The sequence below is a fragment of the Lagopus muta genome, chromosome 25 (genome assembly GCF_023343835.1).
Source record: "Lagopus muta isolate bLagMut1 chromosome 25, bLagMut1 primary, whole genome shotgun sequence".
Lineage (NCBI taxonomy): Eukaryota > Metazoa > Chordata > Aves > Galliformes > Phasianidae > Lagopus > Lagopus muta.
In genome coordinates, this window is record NC_064457.1 from 4,597,742 (window position 1) to 4,616,020 (window position 18,279).

General features: G+C 45.8%; 3 protein-coding genes across 3 annotated transcripts; 2 read left to right on the plus strand and 1 right to left on the minus strand.

Annotated features, from left to right (window-relative positions):
• The first annotated feature begins 1,773 nt into the window (after nucleotides 1–1,773).
• On the plus strand, nucleotides 1,774–2,629 carry LOC125684489 (feather keratin Cos2-3-like). The gene is made up of 2 exons (XM_048926696.1): nucleotides 1,774–1,845; nucleotides 2,303–2,629. The coding sequence occupies exons 1-2, from the start codon at nucleotides 1,774–1,776 to the stop codon at nucleotides 2,627–2,629; spliced, it is 399 nt and encodes a 132-aa protein (XP_048782653.1).
• Nucleotides 2,630–10,611: 7,982 nt separating this feature from the next.
• Nucleotides 10,612–11,340, minus strand: LOC125684563 (feather keratin Cos1-2-like). Its single transcript, XM_048926771.1, has 2 exons — nucleotides 11,245–11,340; nucleotides 10,612–10,938 (listed from the first exon to the last, which is right to left on the minus strand). Exons 1-2 carry the CDS (start codon nucleotides 11,338–11,340, stop codon nucleotides 10,612–10,614), a joined length of 423 nt encoding a protein of 140 aa, XP_048782728.1.
• Nucleotides 11,341–14,877: 3,537 nt separating this feature from the next.
• On the plus strand, nucleotides 14,878–15,654 carry LOC125684555 (feather keratin Cos1-2-like). Its single transcript, XM_048926758.1, has 2 exons — nucleotides 14,878–14,969; nucleotides 15,324–15,654. The coding sequence occupies exons 1-2, from the start codon at nucleotides 14,878–14,880 to the stop codon at nucleotides 15,652–15,654; spliced, it is 423 nt and encodes a 140-aa protein (XP_048782715.1).
• Nucleotides 15,655–18,279: the final 2,625 nt, after the last annotated feature.

Genomic DNA, 18,279 nt, shown 5'->3' on the forward strand with positions numbered 1-18,279 from the left:
GATCTCTTATAGGGGAACTAATGTATGAATAGGGCATTTACTCAAGAGCTGGTGTGAGAACATTACCTTGCCCAAATTCTAGAATAAGAATCCAGGTAAATGGTAAATGATGGAGTGATGGCATTGGTGGACGAAGGGAAGGCGACCGATGTCATTTACCTGGACCTGAGCAAGGCCTTTGACACGGTCCCCCACCACATCCTCATCTCCAAATTGGAGGGAAGTGGATTTGATGGGTGGATGACCCGATGGATAAGCAATTGGTTGAAAGGCCACAGACAGAGGGTGGTGGTCAATGGCTCTATGTCCAGGTGGAGGCCGGTAACAAGTGGTGTCCCCCAAGGGTCTGTCTTGGGACCGGTGCTCTTTAACATCTTTATTAATGACATCGATGAGGGAATTGAGTGCACCCTCAGCAAGTTTGCTGACGACACCAAGCTGACTGGTGCGGTTGATACGGTGGAAAGAAGGGATGCCATTCAGAGGGACCTCGATAGGCTGGAAAGCTGGGCTCGGGTGAACCTAATGAGGTTCAACACGGCAAAGTGCAAGGTTTTGCATTTGGGCCGGAAGAACCACAGGCTGGGAGGAGCGGTCCTTGAGAGCAGCTCGGCAGAGAAGGACCTGGGGGTCCTGATGGACAAGAGACTTAACATGAGCCAGCAGTGCACTCTTGCAGCTCAAAAGGCAAATGGGATCCTGGGCTCCATCAGGAGAGGGGTGGTCAGCAGGGACAGGGAGGTGATTGTCCCTCTCTACTCGGCTCTTGTGAGGCCCCACCTGGAGTACTGTGTCCAGGTGTGGAGCCCTCAGTACAAGAAAGACATAGAGATTTTGGAAAGGGTCCAGAGGAGGGCGACTAAGATGATCAGGGGGCTGGAGCACCTCCCCTATGAGGACAGGCTGAGGGAGTTGGGCTTGTTCAGCCTGGAGAAGAGAAGGCTGCGGGGTGACCTCATTGCAGCCTATCAATACCTGAAGGGAACCTACACCCAGGAGGGGAGTAAACTCTTCAAAAGGGCTGACAACAGCAGGACTAGGGGAAATGGATCCAAGTTGAAGGAGGGAAGATTTAGGTTGGATGTTAGGGGGAAGTTCTTTACAAGGAGAGTGGTTAGGCCCTGGAACGGGCTGCCCAGGGAGGTTGTGGATGCCCCGTCCTTGGATGCGTTCAAGGCCAGGTTGGACGGGGTCCTGGGCAACCTGATCTAAATGTGCATGTTAGGTGGCCCTGCTAGGCAGGGGGGTTGGAACTACATGATCCTTGAGGTCCCTTCCAACCCGGGTGATTCTGTGATTCTGTGATTCTGTAAATCTTTTGTCATTGTGGTTGACAATACCTACCTTTAACTGGACTGGACAATGCACTCCAGGAAGGACACCTTGCCACCACAAGGAAGGACATCTTACTGGCCTGCCACCATCAATATCTGCTGGGAGAAAACCACAGAGTGGACACTTTGCTGGCCAGCCTTCCCCAGAAATGTGAGTCTCTTTTTAACAAATGAATATTAACTTACTTCCATGTATGCTCTTAGAGATAAGTAAAGCATTAGCAGTAGTGCTGGCTCTTTTGCATTACAACCTTTAATCCCTGCACACCAAAGAAGCCTTCATTAGGTAATGGGCATGGCATAAATCTGGAAATGAAAAGGTAGAAAGGAAACCAAACCACGGCTCATATCATTAGCAGAGATGACTTGCATTAAAGATGAGCTTGTCAGAAGATTAATACCTATATCAGTGGTGCATCTGGGCCTGCAGCAATGAGGGATGAGTATAAAAGGTAGTCCAATTCCCAGCTCTCCCATCCATCTATCTTGCCTCCTTCTCACTGGGAACCAGGTAAGTGTAAAGCCCTTTGTCCTCCTCGTGCAAAGCAAGACTTTGCCCGAATGCACATTTTATTCAATAGTGATTCCTTGCTGGGAACCAGGTAAGGGTGAAACCCTTTCTTCTCTTCTTGCAAAGTGAGATTTTGCCTCAATGGGCATCTTATTCAATAGTGAGTTTGCCCTATGCTGGGGATTGGAGCTCCGTGCTATTGGGAGAGAATGTAGGGGATAAGGTCTGCTCAGAGAATCTGGGACACGACTTAAATGACCTGTGATTTATCCTTTCAAAGAGGGACTCTTTGGATCAGGCTGTTCTCTGCAGGGCTCTGAAATGACAAAGGGATATGACCTCCTGTCAGAGCCTCCATCTGTGTTCTTAATAGTTGCCTTGGCTCCTTTGTGAGAGGCTATTCAGATTGCCTCTCACACAGCCAAATGCTCTCCTTCCTCTTAACCCTCTTTCCTAGGTGCATCTCCAGTCTCAAGTCATGTCCTGCTACTCCCAGTGCGTGCCATGCCGGCCCTGCGGCCCCACTCCTCTGGCCAGCAGCTGCAATGAGCCCTGTGTCAGACAGTGCCAGAGCTCCAATGTTGTCATCGAGCCCTCTCCCGTGGTGGTGACCCTGCCCGGACCCATCCTCAGCTCCTTCCCTCAGAACACCGTTGTGGGCTCCTCCACCTCTGCTGCTGTTGGCAGCATCCTCAGCTCTGAGGGTGTGCCCATCTCCTCTGGGAGCCTTAACCTCTCCAACTTTGGCAGCCGCTACTGTGGCAGAAGGTGCCCCCCTTGCTAAAGATGCTGGCCATATTTCTGGAGAAGTTCTTCCAGAAACTACAAACATGGTGTTGGATCAAGAAGAAATCTTCAAGCCACTGCTTTCAGAATACCTGACCATCCTCAGCTAATCTAGCAAGTGCCGGCAGGAAGGGGAAGCCTGGTCTTTCTGAAAACCTCTCTCATGTCTTTTCCATTTTTCTACATATCTTTCTCTAAATTTTCTTTTTTTCTCTCTTTGTTTTACCTCTATTCTCCTCTGAGCTTTGAGGCTTCTCAGAGCCCTCCCATCCTCTGCCAGAAAGTCAGGCACATACCTTGCATGAACTCAAACGTAGGATCATGCAAATCCTGCACTGTGTTCAGAATGAACTCGTTTTCCTCTTTAAACAATCATTAAAATTTCTGCATATCAGTTTGGGCTTTTGGTATTACTTCCCACAGTGAATGACCTTCAGAGCTGCCCAGGGAAAATGACTTTGCTACTGGTGAGTAGGAGATGAGTTTTTAAGGAAGCCTTTCACTGCTCCCAAAAGAATGGGAGGTTGTGACACACTGCAGAGCCTCCTCTCTTGGGCACTGTCCCTTGCAGCTTTAGAACATATCCCTGGCAATGGCATAGAAAGTGGGTATTGGCCTTTGCTTTGCAGTGTTTCTGCTCTCAGTTACCCCCATTCAGGTCTTGGAAATGGAGAACATAATCTCTGCTTTGCTCACAGGAAAAAACTAAGAGTGTGTTGGAGGTCATGGGGGAAAGCTACCCTGCAAGCTTTTAGTAACAGAACACTTCCTGCTCTCATCTCTGCTGCAGTTGAGAAGAGAGAGGGCACAGAATTGGAGTAGAACTCTGTGGATGCCTCTCCAGTGTCTAACACAGCTCATGCTATTTAGTTGTGCTGTCTCCCACCCAAGACATCCTGTCCATGTCAGACCCAACTCTGTCTGATTGACATGGCCTCAGTCAGTGGCTGCTACGTGCCCTGTGCTCATTTTTCTTGAGAACTCAAGGAGGTGCACCCTGGTCAGGATGGATTTTGGTGGCCCTGGATGCAGAGCTCCATGTGGGCCCAGATGACACTGTGTCCTGCCCCCACCCGTCCCTCGCGCTGCAGCCCTGGCTCTTCTCCCCATCCCCTAAGGAATGACAGGAGAAGTTATTTGCTCCAGTAGCCCGGGCCAAGGCTCCACCAGCCTGATCACTGGAGCCCAGCTCCGTGCTCTAGAATCAAATCTCTCTGCCCAGGCTGAGGGGTGCAGCTGCTGCTTTCTCCTAGATCACGTGTTTCCAAACTATGGGCTTTCCTGGGCCATGTTGATTGAAGAGGAATTGTCTTGAGCCACATACATGTAGATGTCTCTGAAAGTAATGTCTCCTTCATTTTCACAGAAACTGCAACTGAATCAGTGAGCACAGTAACTCCATTTGATAGGGCAAATTTTCAGTTACAAAACGCTGTTTTTCAACAGTCACCACCACTAGTTATGCATTTTCACCAGTGATGAACAAATACCTGTGTGCCACACTTGTAAATATCTGCACAAATGGAGGTGAACCACGGATGTCATCACTACCACTGAAACACACCATCCACTGCCTCACTGAGCTCACATCCACAGTTCGGTCTCCATGAAAGTTCAGCAAGCACAGATGAACACCAGTGGGTATAATTTTTTCTGCATGGAGGAATTTTATGACACCTCCTTGCTTCATAAAGACTTCTGTGTCAGTGGTTATTCTGTCAGATTGCCTCTCTGCTGTCATCTGTCACACAGCAACAAAATGTAATAGAGTACTGTAGGGAAGGTTCAACCTCTCCTACCAAACCACCATCATAAAGGGCATTACTTTTGGAGCAGGTCTCATAACATATATAATACAGTTAATGCATACAAATAACAAAACTTATTTTAACTTTTACTGTTCTTATTAAAACATTCAAAAAATAGAGCCACAAAACCATAAAACTAGAGGGATGTGTGACCTTGTTTTTATGATACTAATGCCTCAGTTTGGCATGATCGCAGTGACTGCAATACTTAATGAGTTCTGAAATTGTTCATAATAGATTTTTGATGAAATTTTACTCTTCCTTTGCTTCATCCTTGACAATAATTCTTCACAAATATCACCAAATAGAGTTGACATAAATAAGGCATGATTGTGAAACAAATGTAAGATAGGACTTATAAAATTCTAGAAAAGAGACATGATCAATCTTTTGTGTTGGATGTCTGATTGCCACTGTGTACATTCTATTTGAAAATTCATAGGTAATGTATTTATGTCAAGTGCAAAAGAAATCACAAACATACACTGATGATTTTTTTGAAACCAGTTCAGTGCAAGACTGCAAATTTTTCACTGTTCAGAGGACTGTATTTAGCCAGTATCGAAATGCATAAGATTATTTGCAATAACTCGAGTCAGCACTGCACTGTGTATTCCCTGTGTCCAAGTTTCAGCACAGTCATTTCCAACTGCACACTGATATTTGGTTGTTGTTGAGTGATGGGTACGTGCCCTGGGCTGAATTGGGTTGTCTGCAGGGGAAGAGCTGCTGCTGTGATGGCACAGGGCAGGAAGAACACACAGTATGTGATGGTCTGGGCTGTAGTCTAGACATGCCTGCCTTAACTGGATCAACCAGTATTGCAGCTGACTACAGATGCACAGAAATGTACAGCCTTAGTGTAGGGAAGATTCAGACACTCAATCCTCAAGCCCCAGCAGCCAGCACACAGGCTGTGATCAGTGAATGTGCCCTAGATGTGCATGCAGAGCCCCACATTTGGCCCACCTTTGGCAATATCCACAGGAGTTGGCTTTGGGGACAAAACCTGCCAGTGTCATGTGGTCCAGCCTGACATCATCCAGGGATGATGATTCCACTACATCTCAGTGCAACCATTTCCACTACCTTGCTACCTTTATTATAAGAAAGTTCCTCCTTTTATCCAATTTAAATCTCCTCTTATTTCATTTGAAAACATTTTCCCTTGTCCTATGACCAGAGATCCTGAAAAAGAGTCCTTCCCCTTCTTTCTTATAGTCCATTTACTGTAAGTCACATATCAGGTCCCCCAAGAGTCTTCTTTTCTCCAGGCTGAACAGTCCCACCTCTTTCAGCCTGGCCTCTTAGGAGATGTGTTATATCCCTTGGATCATTTCTGTGGCCCTCCTCTGTATCTGCTCAATTTCTCTCCTGTACTGACATCTAAGAATCTGGATGCAGTACTACAGGTGAGGTCTCACCAGCACAGAGTAGAGAAGCAGGATTATTACCTTCAACCTGCTAGCCACTCCTTTTGGCGCAACCCAAGATGCCTTCTGGGCTGCAAGGACACATGTCCAGCTTCCCATCCAGCAATAGCCCAAAGTCGTTTTCATCAGGGCTGTGCTCTATCCTTTCATCCTTCAGCTTCTACTGAGAGAGGGGATTGCTATGACTGAGGTGAAAGCCTTGCACTTGGATTTGTTGGACCTGACAAAGTTCTCCTGGGCCCTCTGCTCAAGTCTGCCTAGGTCTCTCTGGATGGCATCCTGTCCCATGGGAGTCTTGACCTCACAACACAGCTTGGTGTCATCCACAAACCTGCTGAGAGTGAACTTAATCCTACTGTCAACATTATTAATGAAGACACTAAACAGCACCAGTCCCAGTACTGACCCTGAGGGACACCACTCATCACTGACCTTCATTTGGAGCCATTGAGCACCACTCCCTGGATATGATCTCACAATCCGTTCCTATTGAACAGTCCATCCATGAAATCCATATCTTTCCAATTGTGGAGAACCTTCTAAAAGACCTTATAGAAGTCCAGATATACTACATCATTGTCTCTTCCATTGTTCTTTGACACAGTTACGCCATTGTAGAATGCCAGTATCTTGGTCAGGCAGCATACTTTCCCATGGGAGGCATCCTGAAAATACCACTTCATTGCTGAGAGCCAGGTAAGGAAGAGGAGTGATTTATTTTCTGAGGAAGGAAGGAAGGAAGGAAGGAAGGAAGGAAGGAAGGAAGGAAGGAAGGAAGGAAGGAAGGAAGGAAGGAAGGAAGGAAGGAAGGAAGGAAGGAAGGAAGGAAGGAAGGAAGGAAGGAAGGAAGGAAGGAAGGAAGGAAGGAAGGAAGGAAGGAAGGAAGGAAGGAAGGAAGGAAGGAAGGAAGGAAGGAAGGAAGGAAGGAAGGAAGGAAGGAAGGAAGGAAGGAAGGAAGGAAGAAAGGAAGGAAGGAAGGAAGGAAAGAAGGAAGGAAGGAAGGAAGGGAGGGAGGGAGGGAGGGAGGGAGGGAGGGAGGGAGGGAGGAAAAATTCATGACTTGAGAAAGGGAATTGACACAAGGAATAAAACTTTTGCCAAAAAAATGAAATACGACTTTTTTGACTATATGAGAAAGTGGACCAAAGTGTCTGAGGATGAAAACAAAAGCTACTATTAACAGTAACTTTCCACACTCAAAACAAGACATTCAGTTTTCAAGGTGGATGTTTAGACCCTAAAATTAGACTCTGGATTCCAAAATGAATCTTTGGACCTTCCCATTGGCTACTTGAATGCTGAATGGAGGTTTTGTCCATGAAAAGGAGAAGTTAATTAGGCTTTGAGCACGAAAAAGCTGTGTTTGGTCATAAAAAGGGAGGTTCTGAACTCTCAAATAGTTTTATTTAGCCTCAGAGAACTTTCCATCTATCACCATCCATAACAAGGAGCCTTTCCACCAAGATCATGAGAAAGATCTCTCAGATGGAAAAAGTTCTGAGGATGGAAAAAAGTGGTGAGGAAAAGTCCCTGAGACAGCTGTTTCCAGCAGCATGTTGGGCTGATTTCAGAGCCACACCCCAACTGTGAAATCCTTCATCCTCCTTCACATCAAAGAGCACTATGCACAAATGAAAACTCCACCATATTTTGCAAAAGACCTTTTGCAAGACTCTCTCTTTCCACATAATCTGAAGACAGATGGATTTCTGTATAAGAAGAGCAACTTTTGTCAAATAATAGCAAGGTTTTGGAATTCTTTGCCCACGTTGAGACCCTGTGGGATGCACCTGGTGTAGGGAACCTGCTTTGGCAGGTGGGTTGGACTCGATGATCTCTGGAGGTCCCTTCCAACCCCTACAATTCTGTGATTCTGTGATTCTGTGATTCAGGTTAGTACACTGAGGGGAAGGCAGCCATTTCTCTCCCTATATTTGTATCTTCCCTAGAACATATCCTGCAGCAGTTCTCCTATGTTATGTCAGGCTCACTTAAAAGGCCCTTCTTTTCCCAGCAGGGATCTAAAGGTGTAACAAGCTGGAAATAGTCTCCTCTCTGCCTCAGAGCAGTCTCACAGTAATTTAGGCTTTCCAACTGCTGTCAAATCAGGGGTCTTTGTGTGCTTGGCATGTAGGCTGAAGGGAGTAGAACATCAGAAAATAAGTAACTAGCACTCACTGATGCAAGATCTCCAGGTGTCACTCTGTAACAAGGGTGCTGTAAAAAGTATCTACTGTCCTTTTAACACTGTTTTGGTTTTTTGGTTTTTTGGGTTTTTTTTACAAGATTTCACCTGGGAACGACACAGATGAGAATCATATTCCTGTTTTACAGCCTCAGGCTATCATCCAAAATGCAGGAAGAAAACTAACTCCAGTGTGGTGTTAGAAAGCTGACATTCCTTAATTCCTCGTGATACATGCCAGGCAACTTGACAAATCAGGCAGCATACTCAGAGTTCAATTAAGTGATCCATTTGCTGATGATTTTTCATGATTTTCTAATTTATATATCGGTCAGCAATAATTACATTATTCAACCAGTTTCTTCCACTTGAGTGGATCTCCTCCAAACTTTCTCCAGTGTTTGATAATGCATCAAATGCATCTAATGCTGAGCAATTAGGTACTTCAACAACTGGTTGCCCCCCTCAGTGTCTAGAATGACTGGAATGTGCTAATTCATGTACTGTAACAAACACATGCCACAACTACAAGAATAAAGAGTAAAGATTAACACAATCTACAGATTCAAACCACACATACAACACAAAATATAGAAAGTTCAGCACCATTACAGCAATACTTGTGTACATGTGCTCACATATGAAATTATAATGCTGGCAACCACAACACAACACAATCACCAGTAAGTGCTTCAGTTCCTCGCAGGGGAACTTCCATCTCTCAGGTATCACTTTAATGAAGTAATTAGGGGGACATTAAAACACACTTGTCTCCACACAGTGTGGCCTCTGGTGGTCTTAAGACCGTGTACATCATCCCCTTTATTTCAGCTTCAGCTTCTTCTCCATGACCCTTGGCCAACTTTCAGCTGTTTTTTCTCAGTTTGGCAGATTTCTATTGCTTGTTAGGCCATGATAAGAAACTTCCTCTCTTAGTGCACTTGAATCTAAAACAATATATGTGAAATTTAAGGAGAAACTCCTTGCACTTGGGTGAAAACATAAAAATAGTCTATTGTGATTCTAGTGCTCCTGTGAAGCAGAATCACTGAGAAAAACAAGGCTGTTGACACAACAAGCAAAGTTAAACTGGAAAGTTTTAGAAGTAGCACCTGCTGATTTATCATGATAAACCAATATATTGTTCTTAAAACTAATATACTTATCCCTGTTGCTAAACCAGACAAGCAAAGCTAAAATGGAAAGTTTTAGAACCAGCACTCACTGATTCCTTTGGAGAAAATATTATACTGATCCCTATTGCTAAACCAGCCTATATCATTGTGAATCAGCCACATTACCAAGCCTGCTGAAGGCCTAGAGGTGTTAGGCTATGCTCCCAGATATAGGGTTTAATGTGTTGAGACTGCAGCTGGACTCATTGACCTCTTGTTCTGTTTTGCCTCAGTTCTATCTCAGGATATCCAGTGATTCTGTGTATCTATGCTTTTCAGAGAAAAGAAGATTCTTTTCAAAGTATTAGTCTAGTTCTCCTCAATTAGTGTAGCTTGAAGGCAAGGAATAGGAGAGACAACATCAACCGTCTAACCTATTCCATAGTAGGATTTTGCCATTTTCAAGAGAAGGATGAATTGCCAAAATGTGAATTTGTTATTTCATTACAGACCTCACTTATAGATGATGGGTAATTCCAGCTCAGAAGAACCTACTGGAAATTGTCTGAAGACAGGCAGTGTATGTTATGTGAAGAAAGACTCACTGCTGGAGTGAGAGCAGGCATCCAGACCAAGTCCAGACCCAAGAGTAGCCTGACTGAATGCTCCACCCAGTCACTGCAGTGAACCAACAGGGAGCCTGGCCAAACCAGGAGATCAACAGAAGGCCAGGAATAACATAGGCTGCCATTTGTCAAGATTCCCATTCATATGATGTACTTCAGGCTCTAGGGGACATGTCTAAGCAGAGACATATCAGGGCAACGACTGAGCCACTGGTTACAGACTAACCAGGGATGGCTTTCTCTGCTTTAAAAGAGGATGCCTAAAAGGTGAAATCTCTGCAGTGTGCATTGGCCTCCAGTATCTAGAAGAGTGATGGAGTCTCCCCAGCCAAAGCCTGGCTTTCTCCTTTGACCACCTATATGCAGGTGGAAAAATAACATGGCAAGACACACTAAAGAATGCAGGAAACGTTTAATGGGTCTGAAGAGGGAAATGGTATAACCCCCAGTGCATACATCAAGTGTGGGGAGCAGCAGGAACAGGCAAGAGTCTGTTCCCCTTTCCTATGGTAGCGTTGCCATCAGGCCCACACTTATCAGCCAGGAGTTGTAGAAAGGTAGAGCAGGTTACTTGAAGCTGATTTTGAGGAGTACTAACAGAGATCTCAGAGGGGGAAAAAAAAAAAAAAAAGATATCAGATAGGAAGAGAGACTGAAAGAGACAATCAATAGACTTTCTCCATCCTGCCTATGAAGACAGTCTGGCCCCTTCTGTCTGCCTTGCAGGGCAGAAACAGAAGCACATTTCTTCTTCAATCCAATGTCATGATCTGATTTCCTGGGTGTCTTTGTCTGGGGCAGTGCTCAGCACCTTTAGCAGGGGGGGCACCTTCTGCCACAGCTGCGGTTGGAAATGCAGGAGAGGTCAAAGCCCCCCGAGGTGATGGGCACTCCCTGACAGCTGAGGATGCTGCCAACAGCAGCGGAGGTGGAGGAGCCCACGGCGGTGTTCTGCGGGAAGGAGCTGAGGATGGGTCCGGGCAGGGTCACCACCACAGGAGAGGGCTGGATGACGATGGTGGAGGGCTGGCACTGCCTGACACAGGGCTCATTGCAGCTGCTGGCCAGAGGAGTTGGGCCACAGGGCTGGCACGGCTGGCACGGGTCACGGCAGGACATGTCTTGAGGCTTGAGTTGTACCTGGCTGAGAGAGCACGGAGGAAGCAGAACATGGGGATACATGAGGAGACAACTGTGAACATTCTATGGGTTTTCCAAGGCACATGCAATGCTAAGAGCTGGAGGCTGTGCAGGAATTGATATGTATTTCATCGTCTCATCCTGCTCGAGCTTGAAAACAGCCACTGGAACATATCCAGGTAGTCTCTGGACTCTAGTTCACAGACTACTTACTCACAGGCCCTGGTGCCCTCCACGATGAATCTTGCCCCTACTTCTCTCTCTCATGACAAGCATTCCCAAGAAAAGAAAGAGCTTCACACTCACCTGGTTCCAAAGAGAATGGCAGGAGTTGTGGATGAGTGAGCAAGGAGCTGGGCTGCCTTTTATAATGGAAATAAACTGCCCCAGGTCCAGTGGCATAACTTACAGCTGTGATTTTTTTCTGACGAGCCCCTCTTGAATGAAAATCATCCCAGTTAATGATATAGGCTGTACATTGGCTTCCTGTGCTGTTTAATTAGATTTGTAGTTTCAGTATGTCCATTCCTCACTGAAGGCATTTTTTGAGTGGCAGGAACAGAGGCCCAAGCATTTCCGGGAAATAGACACCAATTTGGGCAAAAGATTCAGCTCTGCATTTAGCACTGCTCTGTGTCCTCCCCATGCCATGTCATCAGCTCAGACACTGCCAATTGCATGCCAGTATTTGGTTGTTGCTAAGTGGTGGGTGAGCTGGGCTGTACGAAACCTGTGGGTTGGATATACATGTCTTATATGACGGAACTCTTTCTGTCATTTCTCCTACCAGCCCACAGTACTGCTGGGTATTGTGCACTCCAGCTGTTTCCCTTTCTTCAGCTCCTCAGGATAACATGGCTTCTCAAACCTTAAATACAAAGCCCAATAGAGCAGAATCATCATGACAAGATCAGTGACTTCTATGTCTTCTGCAAAGCTCTTAGTATACTTCCACTCTCTGCAGTCTCTCTGGATACAATACAATGAGCTCATTTAGAGCATTGTCTTCAAATGAAATTTCCCCAGAATCCCTGCTGAAATGGTTTCTTGGTTAAGTATACCATGTGACATGTTTTTGAATGTGCCCCCACTTTTGTGCACTTGCCTGTACTGTGTCTGGCTTGGATACAGTCCTCTGGCTGAGGAGAGTGTATGCCCACTGACAAGAGACAGAGGAAATGATGAAAGGGAAAATGGAAATGGCTGTAATACTATAGGCTGTCTTTTTCTCAGTTTTTATGGGTAAGGCTTGTCCTCAGGTCTACTGGGTCCCTGAGGGTCTCCACAGAATTTTAGGGAGTGAAAAAATACTGCCTGTAAAGGAAGAAAACCTTATGAAACCTTATTTGTCCCACTTGGTCAGAGTTGTGTCCATGAGATGGATGGGATGCATCCAGGGATATTGATTGGGTGATGCCATTGTAAGACTGCTCTCTGTCATCTCTCAAAGATCATGATGGTTGAGGAAACAACAGCAGCAACAGCAAAACAGGCATCACACTTATCTTCAGAAGGAGTAAGAACAATAAGGTAGCTGAAAAAGATGATGATCTGCTGGGCTTTAACATCCATGACCAGCTATTCGAAGTACAACTGGTGACTGGTATCTATGAAAGTGTATCTCTTAAGTATACTACTTAATAGTATTTAATGGTTCCAGCCTGATGATGGGGTAGTGTGCATGTGTGGCATGTGTGTGGAGGACCCACAACTGGGAAGAGCAGTCAGGACGCTATAAGGCAGGGCTGCTAGTCATAGGAACCCGGACAAGCTGGAGAAACACCCGCCTGGAATCTCAGGTCTTTCAACAGGAGCAGGAGAAAGGCCTTGCATCTGGGGAGGAATAATGACAGGAAATCATTATAGCTGTAGGCTGTATTCCTCAGAAGCAGCTCAGAAGAAAACACTAAGTCTAGGCTATGCATGCCAAGTCTCCTCCTACTGTATGCACAAAAATGGTGCCGGGACCATGCTGGCCCTCTGAGGGTGTGATGCAGGAGCTGTGACAGTCGCTTTGGCTTTCCTGGACCCACAGGCTTCCCACTTCATGGAGGGCTCATTGTTCTCCTCCAGTAGGGCTTTCCCTGCTCTCAAATGCTGGTGGTGGCTGGTCTCGGTGCGGACAGGGAAAGCAGTAACATTGTAGTATATCTGACTTTTGATTTATCCTCTTAAAGGCAATAAAATAAGATTCTAGATTTTGCATCTTTTCAAAAAATTATTGCTTTCTCAGATTCTTTTTTTCTCTGCTCTCCTGTGAAACTCTGCCATGAGGACCACACTGCTTCTCTGTTATATGTCCCTGATGGAGGAATTGGGGGTAGCTGTCATAACTGCATCCAGAGCAGCTCAGATTCTATTCTTAAATTTTACTTTCTCCTCTGTTATTTCTTTTTAACACACTTGAGAAGGACAACATGATGTAGCTGTAGATGTCCCTGTTCATTGCAGCAGAGTTGGACTAGATGACTTTTAAAAGTCCATTCCAACTCAAGCGATTCTGTGATCCTATGAAAGCATGCCTTGACCTGTGCAGACCTGTAACTGGCCTCACGCAAGCCTACCCAGCGCCATGAGATAATGAGGTACAAAAATGTGGTTGGGAAGGGTACCCTGACATTGATGGAGGCAATTCCTTGTATTGTGGTTAAACGTACGGGGAAGTGGGGACAGAGGTGGTGAAGGACCTTCTGGGTGCTGTTAGGGGCTGGCTGGAGGCTCTGCAATGCTCTGAAAAGGACTGATGGAGGGACAAATCAGCATCCATAGGCATTTGTGCAAATCCATCACACAGAAGACATGAGCATATGCTAATGGTCTTGTATGTGTTAATGACACTGTGTGGTACTCAGAGATACTACTCGGAGGGAACATGTACTGAGAGATTTGAAGAGGACACTGGAGCAACTGATGCTGACAAGACATGTCTGCTTTATTGGGCCTTTTGTTTAAGACTTGAGAAGCCTGTTATTTATCCTGAGGAGCTGCAGAGAGAGAATCTACTGCAGGATGCTATAGCCACCTGTGCTGTGAATTAATGGGTGTAATAAAAGAAACCTTCCATCTCTGAAAGGAAAATACGTAAGATTTTTTTCAGTTGTTCATTCAGAAAACAAAAAACACCACAATATGGAAAGGAAGAAGGAGCTCTCTGCAGAAAGGACCTACACAGTGAAACATTGGAAAAATTCATCTGATTTTGTATTATTCTGAACAAAATTGGCATTTCTATCATATGAAGGAATATAAGATTAACTTTCCGTCTATATAGCTCTTCTTATTCTTTCTTACTGAAACAGCCTTTTTGTTCCACTGTTTTCTGTTGGGCCTTTCTTTTGAGGTCTGGAAAGGACACCACACAACCATTTGTCCCATAACAAGATCCTTGAGACAAAACAGGGAAGTAAAATTTTCCAGAGAAAAATGTTGAGTGGGATAGAGTCTCACTCAGGAGATAGTACCTCTCTTGCCAGAAGACCTCCTAAAAACCCTTATGGAATGACTCGGGCTGACATCACTTGCCTTTGCTGGACTCTTCTAGCACATGAGCTGAATTTGTTGACTACAGTGGTGTTTGTTGTATGGAAATGCTTGGAACTTCCTTCATGCCACTCAAAAGATGCCTTCAATGTGGAATGGGTATGACATAAAGCTGGAAATGAAACGCAACTGCAAAGGAAGATGATGTACATTCTATATCATTATCTGGGATCACCATTTGACTTTGCATCATGGAAGCTGAATCTTTTGCCTAAATTAATATTTATTACCTGGAAGTGATTGGGCCTCTCTTCCTACCACTCAAAAGTGAGGAATGGACATAGCAAACATTGGAAATGAAATTAAACAGCATAGTAAGTGAATGAATAGTCTATATCATTAACTGGAATGCTTTTCATTCTAGAGGAGCTTGTCAGAAAATAATCACTGCTATAAGTGATGCCTTCAGAGCTTAGGAAGCTTACATACACTATAAAAGACAGCCCAGCTTGTCACTCTCTCATCCACCATTGCCTTTTCTGTGGAATTAGGTGAGTGTGAAGCTCCTTCTTGTACCCCTCATTCTGCCAAGGAAGGTTACACAGTTGATATCAGCTCAGTTCCATGCCAAATCGTAGGACTGCTTGTCACAGGGAAGGGAAATAAGGAGAAGGTTTGTCATGGAAGGAATATGGGTCTGCAAGAAGATAGCTTGCAAACTAGAGTACAGAAATGAGCTGGATAGATACTTTTGGCTCATTCTGAGCTTGGGAAGCACAGTAACAGTACAGCCTTTACTATCCATGCACAGCCTCCAGCTTCCAGCAGTTCATGGTTCCTTCATAGAGTGTTCACAGTTGTCTCCTCATGTATCCCCATGTTCTGCTTCCTCCGTGCTCTCTCAGCCAGGTACAACTCAAGCCTCAAGACATGTCCTGCCGTGACCCGTGCCAGCCGTGCCAGCCCTGTGGCCCAACTCCTCTGGCCAGCAGCTGCAATGAGCCCTGTGTCAGGCAGTGCCAGCCCTCCACCATCGTCATCCAGCCCTCTCCTGTGGTGGTGACCCTGCCCGGACCCATCCTCAGCTCCTTCCCGCAGAACACCGCCGTGGGCTCCTCCACCTCCGCTGCTGTTGGCAGCATCCTCAGCTGTCAGGGAGTGCCCATCACCTCGGGGGGCTTTGACCTCTCCTGCATTTCCAACCGCAGCTGTGGCAGAAGGTGCCCCCCCTGCTAAAGGTGCTGAGCACTGCCCCAGACAAAGACACCCAGGAAATCAGATCATGACATTGGATTGAAGAAGAAATGTGCTTCTGTTTCTGCCCTGCAAGGCAGACAGAAGGGGCCAGACTGTCTTCATAGGCAGGATGGAGAAAGTCTATTGATTGTCTCTTTCAGTCTCTCTTCCTATCTGATATCTTTTTTTTTTTTTTTTCCCCCTCTGAGATCTCTGTTAGTACTCCTCAAAATCAGCTTCAAGTAACCTGCTCTACCTTTCTACAACTCCTGGCTGATAAGTGTGGGCCTGATGGCAACGCTACCATAGGAAAGGGGAACAGACTCTTGCCTGTTCCTGCTGCTCCCCACACTTGATGTATGCACTGGGGGTTATACCATTTCCCTCTTCAGACCCATTAAACGTTTCCTGCATTCTTTAGTGTGTCTTGCCATGTTATTTTTCCACCTGCATATAGGTGGTCAAAGGAGAAAGCCAGGCTTTGGCTGGGGAGACTCCATCACTCTTCTAGATACTGGAGGCCAATGCACACTGCAGAGATTTCACCTTTTAGGCATCCTCTTTTAAAGCAGAGAAAGCCATCCCTGGTTAGTCTGTAACCAGTGGCTCAGTCGTTGCCCTGATATGTCTCTGCTTAGACATGTCCCCTAGAGCCTGAAGTACATCATATGAATGGGAATCTTGACAAATGGCAGCCTATGTTATTCCTGGCCTTCTGTTGATCTCCTGGTTTGGCCAGGCTCCCTGTTGGTTCACTGCAGTGACTGGGTGGAGCATTCAGTCAGGCTACTCTTGGGTCTGGACTTGGTCTGGATGCCTGCTCTCACTCCAGCAGTGAGTCTTTCTTCACATAACATACACTGCCTGTCTTCAGACAATTTCCAGTAGGTTCTTCTGAGCTGGAATTACCCATCATCTATAAGTGAGGTCTGTAATGAAATAACAAACTCACATTTTGGCAATTCATCCTTCTCTTGAAAATGGCAAAATCCTACTATGGAATAGGTTAGACGGTTGATGTTGTCTCTCCTATTCCTTGCCTTCAAGCTACACTAATTGAGGAGAACTAGACTAATACTTTGAAAAGAATCTTCTTTTCTCTGAAAAGCATAGATACACAGAATCACTGGATATCCTGAGATAGAACTGAGGCAAAACAGAACAAGAGGTCAATGAGTCCAGCTGCAGTCTCAACACACTCTTCATCTCTTGGCTAGTAAGTGTGAGCCCTGTGGCAACACTTCCATAGGAAAGGGGAACAGATTCTTGCCTGCTCCTGACACTTGATGTATGCACCTGGAGTAACATCATTACATTCTTCAAACTCATTAAACACTTACTGCAACCTTTAGTGTGTCCTGCCATGTTTTTGTTTGTTTGTTTATTTGTTTGTTTGTTTGTTTCCATCTGCATAGGGGTGACAAAAGGAGAAAACCTGGGTTTAGGAGGAATTAGCTAGGTAGACTCCATCACTGTTCTAGATATTGAAGGCCAGTGTGCACTGCTGAGATTTCATCTTTCAGGCACACTTTTTCAAAGCAGAGGAAGTCATCCCTGGTTAGTTTGTAACCAATGGCTCTCAGTCCTTGCCTTGATGTGTCGGCTTGGACATGTCCCCTAGAGCCTGGAGCACACAGTATGAATGGGAATTATATATGATGGAATCTTGACAAATGGCATCCTGTATCTGGCCTGGCCTTCTGCTGATCTCCTGGCTTGACCAGGCTCCCTGTTGATTCACTGCAGTGACTGGGTGAAGCCTTTAGTCAGGTCACTCATGGGTTTGGACTTGGTCTGGATGCCAGCTCTCACTCCAGCTGAGATAATTTCTTCACATAATACACATTGTGCCTGCCTTAGGGCAATACCAGTATTGGTTGATACATTTTGTCGATACATTGGAGGGAAGGGAAGCCATTCAGAAGGACCTAGAGAGGCTGGAGAAGTGGGCCCATATGAATCCAATGAGGTTCAACAGGGCTAAGTGCAAGGTGTAGCACTTGGGCCAGGGCAATCCCAAGTACTTACACAGACTGGGCAAAGAACCCCTTGAGAGCAGCCCTATGGAGAAGGACTTGAGAGTCCCAGTGCACAAGAAGCCGGACATGTGCCATCAGTGTGTGCTTGCAGCCCAGAAGTCCAACTATATCCTGGGTTGTATTAAAAGAAGAAAGTGGCCAGCAGGGAAATTGAGGTGATTGTCCCCCTCTACTTGGCTATTGTGAGGCCCCATCTGGAGTAATGCGTCCACACCCGGGGCTCCCAGTACAGGACAGACACAGAGCTCTTGAAACGAGTCCAGAGAAGGACCACTAAGATGATCAGGGGGCTGGAGCACCTCTCCTATAAGGAAAGGTTGAGGGAATTGGTGGGATTATCTAGCTTAGAGAAGAGAAGACTCTGGGGAGACCTCATTGTGGCCTTCCAATACTTGAAGGGAGTGTATAAACAGGAGGGGGAATGGCTGTTTACAAGGGAGAATAGTGATAGGACAAGGAGGAATGGTCTTAAACTGAGATGGGGAAGGTTTAGGTTAGATATTAGGAGAAAGTTTTTCACACAACGGGTGAAACACACTGAAACAAGTTGCCCAAGGAGGTTGTGGATGCCCCATCCCTGGAGGCA

Excerpts from the sequence above, each read along its gene's own strand:
- LOC125684489 (XM_048926696.1), top strand. The coding sequence starts at position 1,774 with ATGAGTATAAAAGGTAGTCCAATTCCCAGCTCTCCCATCCATCTATCT. Across the intron at positions 1,846-2,302 it reads TCCTTCTCACTGGGAACCAG|GTGCATCTCCAGTCTCAAGT; the intron begins GTAAGTGTAAAG and ends CCTCTTTCCTAG.
- LOC125684563 (XM_048926771.1), bottom strand. The coding sequence starts at position 11,340 with ATGCCACTGGACCTGGGGCAGTTTATTTCCATTATAAAAGGCAGCCCA. Across the intron at positions 10,939-11,244 it reads GCCATTCTCTTTGGAACCAG|GTACAACTCAAGCCTCAAGA; the intron begins GTGAGTGTGAAG and ends TCTCTCAGCCAG.
- LOC125684555 (XM_048926758.1), top strand. The coding sequence starts at position 14,878 with ATGCCTTCAGAGCTTAGGAAGCTTACATACACTATAAAAGACAGCCCA. Across the intron at positions 14,970-15,323 it reads TGCCTTTTCTGTGGAATTAG|CCAGGTACAACTCAAGCCTC; the intron begins GTGAGTGTGAAG and ends GTGCTCTCTCAG.